We start from the raw sequence: 12,478 nt of genomic DNA, 5'->3' as shown, positions 1-12,478 counted from the left end.
ACATATTCATTACTCCCTGGGTATATTTTCGAGTTCAAAATAAATATCCCCATTATATTCCAATGTTATGATTATTCAGGAGAATGTAGATGAAAGAATGTCCACTGTCATCTACCTTAGTAACTTATCACATTACATAAGGAAGGGATTCTCCCAAATGTAGTGTCAGCAAAATATTTGAAATACCTCATGACTCAGCTGTCATCCTTACCATATTTGGCACATCAGTCTGTTGAACTTCTGCAATGTAAGCAAGCCAGACTGAATATAAGGGGGACTGCTTGAAGTAGTGCGGTGGATGACCAGTGGAGTGCCTGCTTGTGGTGAGGGGGTCTTCTCTTATGCATTGCAATTGAAGAAATCTGTAAAAAAAAACATCATGATAATGTATGTATTGATATTCAAAGCAATCTTTGCTTTCCTCTGACACAATATGTAATGCATTAATTAATACATGAGTAATATTTTTTAAAAAATCCTGCACTAATTAATTTTTTTCTTTTTCATTAGGTTTGTGGAATACGACATTCTTTTCACAAGTGGGAAGAGTAAGGTATGTACAACCTTTACCATTCATTTTCTTTTTTCAAGTGTTTGTTGTTTTACATCAGTGATCTCAGGTTTTAATATGTAAAAGCTAGTGTTAATTTGTTGTTTACTTCAATCAGTCAACTTCATTTTATTTATACAGCCAAATATAAAAAATGAGCTTGAATAGTCTTTACAATCTGTACGCCATTTGGACCCTTTTAATGGGGAAAAAGGGAATATACATCAGGAATAGAAACTGAGGAGGGACCTCACCTGACAGACACACATGCAATAGACATTTGGTGTGCAGAGTTGAGCGACTTACTACAATTACAGTAAAGGTCCCTTGTAATGATGCAATGCAATGAAAATGATTATGATGTGGATATAACCTGCTGTTACATTCAGGGTCAAATTGACCTGTTTGAAAGTTTGAAAATCTAAGAAAAATACTTTCAAGTATTTTTTTTGTATGAAACTTCGTCTACTTACCTTAATTAGTGCAATAAACAAGTACAATTAAAATGGTTCATGTCATGTATTTGGATCCCCCCCATGTCTATATCACAGAGATGGTATTCGGGTCAATCTGACCCGGCAGTGAAAGTGGGGGCTAAAAGGTTCATGTTCAGGTTCAGGTTATTTATTTGTACCCGTAGGTAGATTCTGTTTGCAGAGAAAAAGACAAGGGTTCCATCCTGACACTAAAAACAAACACAAACAACAGACACATCTCTAATAAAAGGACTAGTAAAAGTACAAGTATACCCTGCTCAACCAAATCTAAAAATATTTTAAAAACATTTTAAGAAGGAAAACACGAGTACAAACATGGACATTCAAAATTCACAATTAAATAAATAAATAAAAATAGGCATCTGTGTGACGCTCCTATGATGTGTTAATTTGTGCAATAGCTGCTGGGATAAAACTGTTTTTATACAGCTTCGTTCTACTCCTTGGGACAACTAACCTCGAAGGAAACCTGTAAGGAAGAAGCTTGAATTCTGAGTGCAGAGCGTGGGAGTCATCGTCTAATATGGAGCTGGATAACCGCTGTAACTGCCTGAGGTACAGGGTCTCCAGGTTTAGCTGTGGCTCACCAATTAGCCAGCTGGACCACTTTACGATCTGACTCAGTCAGGTTACCAAACCATGACATTAGTGACAAAGACAGAATTGACTCGATAAAAGCACGATAAAACATAATCATCATGGTTTTGTCAATGTTAAAATAGGACAATTTCCTAAGACAGTACAAACGCTGGTGCCCCCTTTTGCACACAGCTTCACAGTTTGGATCAGAGCTCAATTTTGAGTCAATAATTGTCCCGAGATATTTGTATGATTGCACAAATTCTACTTTCTGATTCTGGATTGTTAAGACTTCATGTATGTCTTCTAAAATTAATGATCATGTCCTTGGTTTTGCTTATGTTCAGTTGTAGATAGGACTCCTCACACCACCTGACAAAGTCGTCAATGACAGGGCCGTGGCTGGTCTCATTGTCCTGGAGCCTACTAACAATTACAGAGTCATATGCATACTTTCAAATAGTCCTATTTTCCCACCTACTTTGACACATATTAGTGTAAAGTATAAATAATAGTGGTGAAAAGACACCAGTGGAGGAGCTGACTTGATCAGATAAGGTCCCATTCACCCTTACTCTTTGTGTCCTATTGGTTAAAAAAAATCAAGAATCCAGCCCATAAGATTATTGCTTATTTCAAATTGTTCTAAAAGAATATGAGGTTGAATTGTGTGAAAAGCAGAGGAAAAATCAACAAATAAAAGTCTAGCATGAGATCTATTTCCCTCCAAGTGTTTAAAAAGTAAGTCAGATAAGGTGACCGTGGCATCCTCCACTCCTCTGTGTGGCCTGTAAGCAAACTGCATGGGATCGAGTGCATGCTCAGTCTTCCTTAAGATTTCTGCTCTGACTAGTTTTTCCCAATGTCTTCATTAGAATTGATGTAAGTGCAACTGGTCTAAAATCATTAAGAGTTTTGGGGCCTCTGGATTTTGGAACAGGGACTACCACAGCATCCTTCCAAACCTTTGGCACATGCTGTGTCTGTAAAGACATGTAGTGGAACACAAGTTCTTTTGCGCAAAGTTTAAGAAAACGAACGCAGATGTTGTCAGGTCCATGACTCTTATTTATTTGTACTAGGTCAGAAATGTAGGCACACACACACACACACACACACACACACACACACACACACACACACACACACACACACACACACACACACACACACACACACACACACACACACACACACACACACACACACACACACACACACACACACATACACACACACACACACACACACACACACACACACACACACACACACACACACACACACACACACACACGTGAAAGTGGAGGCTATGGGGTCAGAGGGCTCAAATGGGATATACGGTATATATATATATTGTAATTTTCACAGACAGACAGAGCGACAGACAGACAGACACCACGCACCTGGCAGTGAAAGTGGAGGCTAGAAGGGGACACACTACCCCACACACCCCCCCCCCCCCCCCACACACACACACACACACACCCCCACACACACATTCTTAATTGCTGTTACAATACAATGTGTCTCGTCTCTATTTATCAACATCAACCAATTAGAAAAAAAGTTGGGACATTTTAAAAGTAATTTAAAAAATGTTATGTTATGCAAAACTAATGTAGTTTATATCAAGGTTTTTCCAATGTAAAAAAGAAAATAGAAACATGTGTTTGAATGTATGTTTTGTGAAAAACGAGTGACTTATTCTAATGTAATCATGATCTGTGAGAGGTGAATAACACAATTGCACTAAATATTGTTTTCATTGAGTAATAAAAGGTACAAACTATGTGCCAAAAAAAATCTGGATTTTGGGACTTCTGTCCATTTTTGGATAATTAAACATGCACTGGGTCAAATTGACCCACGAATAATATTGCTGTTAAAAAAAACGAATATAACAGGAGGGTTAACTGTTTAGTATAACACCATACCAATTATTCAATGTTCAATGGCATGAGCTGACAGGATTCTAAAATCGATGTTGTTTGACTTGCTACCCAGACATAGACCGCAACCATGAGTACAGACGCGGAGATGGCCATGTACGGCAAGGCTTCCATTTACCTCCGTAAACCAGAGAAGGAAAGAATTGAGGCTCAAAACGCACCTTTTGATGCCAAGAGTGCCTGCTATGTGTCTGATGTCAAGGAGCTGTACTTGAAGGCAACAATCCTCAGGAAAGATGGTGGCAAAGCCATTGTCAAAATACTGGGAACTGAGGAGGTTCGTATCATTAAATCAGTGTGTACAAGGAATTCAATTTGATCAGTTCTCATTGTAACACATTTCCTGTTCTAGGAGAGGGTATTGAAAGAAGAGGACGTCAGCCCAATGAACCCTCCCAAGTATGACAAGATTGAGGACATGGCAATGATGGCCCATCCCAATGAAGCCTCTGTGCTGTATATCCTCAAAGAGCGTTATGCAGCATGGATGATCTACGTAAAACTATTTGCCAAATGAAATAAAAAAATGAAGTGGAGAATCTGGTGCTGGAAAGACTGTGAACACCAAGCGTGTCATCCAGTACTTTGCAACCATCTCAGTTGGTGGAGGCAAGCAGAGAGACACATCAAAGGTATATAACTATGATGATTAACAATCAAGATTGTTCACCTATATTATTTTTCCAGGGATTAAGAAATAAAGTAATTTCCTGATAGCAGTTCCAAACTTGGTTTATAGGGTTCACTTGAGGATCAGATAATTGCAGCCAATCCCCTGCTGGAGGTTTATGGTAACGCCAACACTGTGAGGAATGCCAACTCTTCTCGTTTTGTAAGTATGGAACAGTTTCAACACACGAGAGGATACTTTTTACATATTGCACATGTGGAGGGACATTAATGATTATGTTATTCCAAACAGGGTAATACATCAGAATCCATTTCCACGCATCTGGCAAACTGGCTAGTGCTGATATTGAGACTTGTAAGTAACAATCCTTATAGTATACAAACTACTGTAAGTAAGATTTAGCCTGGCTCTGACATATGATCAAAACTTGTAGATCTGCAGTATGAAAGTTAGCTCTACTTTTAAGAAGTTTATTTATGTGTCAAATGACTCAAAATACCAGTTATCCAGCATTTTATAAAAACTGTTTAGCAATCATGATGAAATGATATGCTTGTTTTTATTCAGGTGAGTAACTCAGTGCCTGCCCTGGCCAAGTCTATCTATGAGAGGATGTTCTTGTGGATGGTCATCCGTATCAACCAGATGTTGGACACCAAACAACCCAGGCAGTACTATATTGGAGTCCTGGATATTGCTGGCTTTGAAATCTTTGATGTAATACATTTTGATTATTGCCTGTTGCAAGAGATCATTCTGATTATTTGTCCCAACGCAGTACAACAGCATGGAACAGCTGTGCATCAACTTCACCAATCATTTTGTATGGCTTCAACTTAGATATTTCATTAGAACTCATTATGAAATGTGTTTTTTCAGGTTTGATGGAGAACCACCTGGTTATCCACCAGCTCAGGTGCAATGGTGTCCTGGAGGGTATTAGAATCTGCAGAAAAAGGTTTCCCCAGCAGTTTCCCTATGCTGACTTCAAGCAGAGGTATCAATAGTTATTTTAAAATGTGTTTTTAATAAAAATTAATACAAATAAAATGCTTTCACTAACCATAATCTTTTTCATATAGATACAAAGTACTGAATGCCAGTGTCATCCCTGAGGGTCAGTTAATTGACAACAAGAAGGCTTCAGAGAAGCTGCTTGGGTCAGTTGATGTTCCTCATGATGAGTACAGATTCGGACACACAAAGGTAAGCACCTTGATTGCACATATATACTTCAGTGTTCTTATCAAATGTTGTCAGTTAATTCCTGCTTGATGGAATGACATCGCCAAAACGTCTCACATTATTGTATTATTGTGACGGAAATTAAGGCCATGAATGAAGGAACGATTAAGACATGAAAGTAGAGAAATGTCGCCCCCAAGTGACCATTGATAGGTATTTTATTCAGATGTAAACGTTTTTTGAATGACTATTTAATTGACCATTACTTGGTTATCATAATGCAAGTCTGACATGGTTGAAAATAGAATACATTTATGTTCTCTCTGTATTCAGATGTTCTTCAAGGCTGGTCTGCTTGGTACCCTTGAGGAGATGAGAGATGCAAAACTGGCATCTCTGGTCACCATGACTCAGGCTATATGCCATGGCTTCCTCATGAGAAGGGAATTTGTGTAGATGACAGCAAGGAGGCATGTTGAAAACAACAAGTGTGAGTGAAAAGTCATACATAAATATTAAAGTATATATTTAGTTTACACTGGCCATGGACGAAGGTCTACTACAAGATTAAGCCTCTGCTGAAGAGTGCTGAAACTGAGACGGAGGAAATATGAAGGAGAACTATGAACAAATTAAAAGTGACCTGGCTACTGCCCTGGCCAAGAAGAAGGAACTGGAGGAGAAGATGGTTTCCCTTCTGCAGGAGATGAATGATCTGAATCTGCAAGTAGAGAGTGAGAGGGCCAATGGCCTTGCTGCCAACCTGGACAAAAAGCAGAGGAACTTTGACAAGGTAACACAATTTACTGTGTTTGGTCAAAACACACAAACAATGACATGCATATTTATTTTGCCCTCTTACATGAACATAACCAAATAAACTGTATGAATTGTATTATTCAGGTGTTGGCAGAGTGGAAGCAGAAGTACGAGGAGGGTCAGTCAGAGCTTGAGGGAGCACAGAAGGAGGCTCGTTCTCTCAGCACTGAGCTGTTCAAGATGAAGAACTCTTATGAGGAGGCTCTTGATCAGCTGGAGACCATGAAGCGTGAAAACAAGAATCTGCAACGTGAGTTCTACATAATGTAACATAATTGTTTTTTGATATTTTACAATTTAAGGTTCAACAATATGTTAAACCCATGTATCTTTCTGCAGAGGAGATCTCAGATCTGACTGAACAGATTGGTGAGACTGGCAAGAACATCCATGAGCTGGAGAAGTCCAAGAAGCAGCTGGAGACGGAGAAGACTGAGATCCAGACAGCTGAAGGTCTGCACTCTCAGGTGAACATACCCAATCATTTGTTTCAATTATTCAAGAATCTAATGAGATCTTAAATATTGTGAATATTAGACAGGTGTTGACTTAGGAGGCTAAATATGTTTACCTTTTAGAACACAAGCCTTGTGAACACCAAGAAGAAGCTTGAGACAGACCTGGTCCAGATCCAGGGTGAAGTGGATGACATTGTTCAGGAAGCAAGGAATGCAGAGGAGAAGGCTAAGAAGGCCATCACTGATGTAGGTTTCAATGTCATGTGTTCTTACTTTTAACGGCCATTTTTTGTGTTGATATTTCTAGTTAACATGTTTTGCTGTCTCCTTTAGGCTGCTATGATGGCTGAGGAGCTGAAGAAGGAGCAAGATACTAGTGCTCATCTTGAGAGGATGAAGAAGAACCTGGAGGTTGCTGTTAAGGACCTGCAGCACCGTTTGGATGAGGCTGAGAACCTGGCCATGAAGGGTGGCAAGAAGCAGCTCCAGACACTTGAGTCTAGGGTAAAAAAACAACACTAAGATTTACATATCTGAAGAAAGACATTGAAAACAAGCTGGATACTTAATGTTTTAATGTTATTCAAAAGGTGCGTGAGCTGGAGGTTGAGGCTGAACAGAGACGTGGAGTAGATGCTGTTAAAGGTGTTCGCAAATATGAGAGGAGAGTTAAGGAGCTCACCAATCAGGTAAGGTCACTTTCATAGTTAACATGTACAGTACAAATATTATCCTCCAAACTAATATTTTAAAATATTAAAACATGCAAATCTAAACGTTCTATCTCAGACTGAGGAGGACAACACAAATGTTGCCAGGCTGCAGGATCTGGTTGACAAATTGCAACTGAAGAGGCAGGCTGAGGAGGCGGTAAGGACAAAACATATATATTCCAAACATTGGGAACTTGATTCCACGTCTCATTTAATTCACAGAAGATGATTTGAAACATTGAAACATGTTTATATGTCTTGTATTTAAGGAGGAGCAGACCAATACTCATCTGTCCAAGTGCAGGAAGGTTCAGCATGAGCTGGAGGAAGCTGAGGAGCATGCTGACATTGCAGGTCAACAAACTGAGAGCAAAGAGCCGTGACTCTGGCAAGGTAACGATATGTCGGTTTAGGGCAAACTAAGCAGAATCTTTACATTCACTTCACAAAGCTTTAATTACTATGAAATTAACTGTTTATAATCCTCTTTGTCACCTATAGTTTATTCAAACTCACAAGAGTAAAGCACAATGAGTGTTTCCCTGTGTTGAATCATATAATATGATATAATTCATGCTGAAATAAAAGCTTAAGCTGTTAAACTTGAATTATGTCTGTCACTCTGGTTTTTCTCTGCTTACTATGAAAGCTAGTTGATGTGAGATTTGAATAACTTTTTTTTACATGAAAATCATGTAAAAGAAATTGGTTTAAAAACAATTGACCGTAAACAATAGACAGTTAACTTGTTATATAATACAGACTAGAAAATAATGATTGTGTAAACTCCCTAACATGGGATTACTGAACATATTACAATGTTTTCAGCCAGCCGTTCAGCAAAAATCATTTAAAAAAAGACAAACATATTTGACAAATGAAGTGAAGGTTGAATCGGCAGCTATCAAGGAAACAGCGAGAACAAAGCAAATGTGTGCCACTCAAGTCCCTTTAATGCTAACCGGTCAAACGGGCACACAAATAGACAAATTAATTACCTAATCCAAGACAAGCTTTCCCTTGTGAGCTATCTTGGGAGGCCGCATGCAAGACTGAGATAGTAGAATACACTCTGGTATCCTCAAACCAAAACGTGTATCGTTGGTAGTTATTGCCATCTAAAGCAGCAGCTGAACCTGCTGAGAGATTATTATATAATAATAATAATATTAATGCAAATCAGTCACACCAAAGCCACACATTGGATAAACCTGAGTTTATATTTTGGATTGACATAAAAGAAAAACTAATTAAGTATGACATTTTGTCTGCTCAAAAACCCAGTGTAAGTGTGATGTGAGCGATTATTTGGAACACTTAAATCTTAAAATAAATGTAACATCTTTGAATGTAAATATTACCAACAGGAGATTGCAAATGACAAAATCTTGTCATTTTATTGGGTAAGTGTTCTTCACCCTTTTGCAAGGGACATTTGAAAATAACTTTTGTCACAAGGCTGACATTCAAAGTGCACTGCCAAAAATGGACTTGAAGATATGTCTGCAGAGTCAGTCGAAGGGTTAATAGCGTGACATACTGAGTGTGAATACCACAGCCATGTCTCCTACACTTCAACACAAGTATTAGCTTTATATTTTCCTTTTTTCTTCACAATTATTTTCAAAATAAGAATAGCATTCTGCTCCATGTAGTATTTTTAATTAAACAATCTGTCAAATGGATTATAATGTGTGTCTTCTATTTCCTTGAACTAAAGAAACCTATTTTAAGTACTGATTATTAGAAGTTCAGGTTGTGCCTTTGCTGAAGGACACCTGAAACGTAAGATGTGTGTGCTAACAACAAGTGTCACTCACAGAGGCAACAGCTGTTATCCTTACCATATTTGGTACGTGTCCCATATTTAACTTCTGCCACGTAAGCGAAACACAAGGATTTCAGTCTGTGTGTATGATAGAAGAGCTCTGAAGCTAATGCCTGAGGTAAAATGATCTAATATGATGCTCCAGACCACACAACTGTTATATGGTATGCTTTGTAAAACAATATATTTTCATTAATTTGGCATTTTGATATTAATCATAAATTAGAAACTTAGTTATGCACACTTTGAACTAATTGTATACATGATCAAATAGTTTCACATATTTAATCAAATTTAGTTTTTATAAAGTATATTTGGTTTCTTTAAGTCATTACTAGCGCAATGACTCCATCCATATTTACCATACCGTAAATACATTGCTTTTTTATCTGTTTCCTGTTTATTACAACTCAATTACATTAACTAAGGATGATAGTGGATTTACCAGACTAACCCCCCACTTTGAGTAGACTTAATGAACAGGTGGCAGCAATTGAGGATCTAAGGGTTCCTCTGAAATAGACAAGAGGTTGTGAGGTATATGAGCAGCTGCTGTTCCTGGTGAGTGCACCCAAACATTCCATGAGTAATTTGCAAATCGAAAAAAAATGTCCCCATCCAGCATGTTATGAGGCAAGTGAATGAGAACAACCTGGAAGTTTTTCCTGAAGACTGCAGAGCCGCAAGAAGTGTGGCAAGAAGCACATTCATAAACCAATGAACTCAACAAATAAATAAATCTCACCTTATTATTACTGAAAACAGTAATAGGACATACAATTGGGTTTATGCATGCTGCATCACTGCAATTTTCCGGTTACGATTTGAGCCCTGGAACCTTTGTTGCATGTCAGTAACCCCTCTCTCCCACATTTCCAGTATCAGTTGCAAAAACATAAAAATAATGGCAAATATGCAAGATGGAAAATAAAGTAACAGGTAAAGGTTGAGAAATGCTATTTCCAAATTCATGAACCTAGTTTACAGGGAAATAAGTCAAGTGAAAAGATCATTTTGGCTTAAAGGCCGTTTTAAATTAATAAAAGTTCTTACAGTAGATGACTATCTCATTGTCACCATATTGTTTTATCTAAGAAACTAATTTAAATGTATATCAGAAATTGGAACAAACAAAAAACAAAAGAAACCAAAAAAAAAACGGCATTTCTCAAAGTAATGGCTAAAACAGGAAGCATGCACACTGCTTTTGTAAAATATTAATAATGAGAGCTGGTTGAAAGCCCCAATCAAATGGCAAAGTGACTCGTATTCCTTACACAGTTTAGAGCCAAACAATCACCCACGAATACTGATTCAACATCAATAGTATAAATACTTGTGCGGAAATCAGCATAATCTCAATATTTCGGGGTGTCGAAGCCTAGTGTTGCTGCTGTACTCAGCACCTGTAGGCTTAATTGTGACCATTGACACATTTAAATCTCATTTGCCGACAGCTGTAGCCAACTTGGATTCAAGGCAGCTGCAATAAATTCCTAAGGCGACCCTGAGTAACAGAAAAAACACGTCTAAATATACCAAAAGTTCAGAGTTCTCAGAGTTCCAAAGCATTCCGGCAGCATAGTCGACTGCTGTATCTATGGATAAGTTTAGATTTGTATGTGTCCGGCAGTGAACATTTACAGAGAGGGGTGAACACCTACATGCTGGCTACTGTTCTCTTGTGGTGTTTTTGAAATAAAGACACCATGGTTTGCAATTCTACCTCCTCTCGTGGTCGATTCTTTCCCTGAAAAGAATTCACCCCCATTGCTCCCCGGGCGCTGTACAATAGCTGCCCACTGCTCCTACTAGACTCCTGGTACTAGGATGGGTTAAATGCAGAGAACAAATGTCACTGTGTGCTCTGCAGGTGTGACCATTAAAGAGGGTTTCAACCTTCCCAATTATACTCTTCTAATTCTATGTGTTATAGTTTTGTGATTTTCACACCAACATTTTTCTTTGCTTTTATTGACTATTTAGACTACAACTATTTCAGTAAACCTATTTGACCCTAGTTAGCCCAGTATTTAAGATGGGCCGGAAATTATAAAAAAGGGTAAAGGGTTTTAAATGGCAATTTATTTAATATGTACTTATATAATTATATAATTCATTGCTTTAATAAATGAGTACATAATCAATTATGCTGTATTTTAAGTAAAGTTAAATATATACAATTATAAATAGTTAAATGAATATGTGAATAATTTAATCCGTAGAATTGTTATTTATCATAAATGTATACAAATACATGTACTGAAGCACTTAAACTGTGTATTAATTAAAATTAAAGTTTTTCGTTCCACCATTCCATCAGACAACTGAAAAATGTGGCTTGAAATAATTATATGATGATGAAAATTACAAGTTATATGTTAATATGATTTTTAAGAAAAATAGGTTTCAAAAACAGTATGAAAGAAAATGTTAGGAGACTTACAGTTGAGTTACTAGCCCTACTGTATGCAATCCAAAATACAAGAGTTACTGGCAACACCTGTTCCAATCGATGCCTGTTGTCCACACCACATTTGGCAAGGGCCCATATTTAACCTAGCTGCGTAAGCAAGACAGATCGTATATAAGGGGCCCAACAGAACAGGGGACATTGTGGTGGAAGACAATCGGAGACTTCAGCTTGTGGTAGGCTTATCTTCTGCTGTATAGCATTTCAATGCATTCTGTATTTGGTCAATTTGTTTAAAATATAAATTCATTGTAAAAAATATCATGAACAATATTGTTGATTTAAGACCAATATGATATCTTCTCAACAGGATTGTGGAATATTTCTGACTTTTCTCACTAAGAGTGGAACAGGTATGAACATATTTCAACTACATTACATTTGTAAATATATTTTATTCCGTCAATCGAAGTTAGAAAAACATTTTAATGAGCTAATTACTTTTAACTTCATATTGGAATGTGTTCTGGTAGTGGTACAAAGGAAAATAATTGAAGTGTGGACTGTTACCAATCCACATTTCAGTTTACTTTAGAGCAAAGCAGCTGACCCCCACACAGCTTCCTGGGCCCTGTATAGTAGCTGCCCACTGCTTCTAATTCTGGGTTAAATTAATAAATACAAAGACTACATTTCACTGTAGTGGGCTGTGCACATTTGTGTGACGATTTAACGAGAATTTGATTTGAATCCCTCCATTTCAATTTCAAGGAGAATTCAATTTAATGGGGATATGTTTATTTTTCTTTGATGACAGACATTCTGGGCTGTTCAATCAAATTGATTGAAAACA

At 37.6% G+C, this 12,478-nt stretch overlaps 1 protein-coding gene and 1 pseudogene across 1 annotated transcript; both read left to right on the top strand.

Annotated features, from left to right (window-relative positions):
• Window positions 1–312: 312 nt before the first annotated feature.
• On the top strand, window positions 313–5,850 carry LOC117448576 (myosin-13-like; annotated as a pseudogene).
• Window positions 5,851–5,888: 38 nt separating this feature from the next.
• Window positions 5,889–12,038, top strand: LOC117448575 (myosin heavy chain, fast skeletal muscle-like). Its single transcript, XM_034085893.2, has 9 exons — window positions 5,889–6,187; window positions 6,298–6,463; window positions 6,553–6,680; window positions 6,792–6,917; window positions 7,005–7,175; window positions 7,262–7,360; window positions 7,461–7,541; window positions 7,654–7,777; window positions 11,996–12,038. The coding sequence occupies exons 1-8, from the start codon at window positions 6,005–6,007 to the stop codon at window positions 7,765–7,767; spliced, it is 1,068 nt and encodes a 355-aa protein (XP_033941784.2). The 5' UTR covers window positions 5,889–6,004; the 3' UTR covers window positions 7,768–7,777; window positions 11,996–12,038.
• The last annotated feature ends 440 nt before the right edge of the window (window positions 12,039–12,478 follow it).

This window comes from Pseudochaenichthys georgianus, chromosome 6, assembly GCF_902827115.2.
Source record: "Pseudochaenichthys georgianus chromosome 6, fPseGeo1.2, whole genome shotgun sequence".
NCBI lineage: Eukaryota > Metazoa > Chordata > Actinopteri > Perciformes > Channichthyidae > Pseudochaenichthys > Pseudochaenichthys georgianus.
The sequence above is the reverse complement of the archived record's forward strand: the minus strand, read 5'-3'. Positions and strand labels throughout refer to the sequence as shown.

Bases quoted from the DNA above. Each gene is read 5' to 3' on its own strand.
- LOC117448575 (XM_034085893.2), top strand. From the start codon at position 6,005: ATGAAGGAGAACTATGAACAAATTAAAAGTGACCTGGCTACTGCCCTG. The intron at 6,464-6,552 runs GTGAGTTCTACA...ATCTTTCTGCAG, and splicing joins TGAAAACAAGAATCTGCAAC to AGGAGATCTCAGATCTGACT. The intron at 6,918-7,004 runs GTAGGTTTCAAT...TGTCTCCTTTAG, and splicing joins CTAAGAAGGCCATCACTGAT to GCTGCTATGATGGCTGAGGA.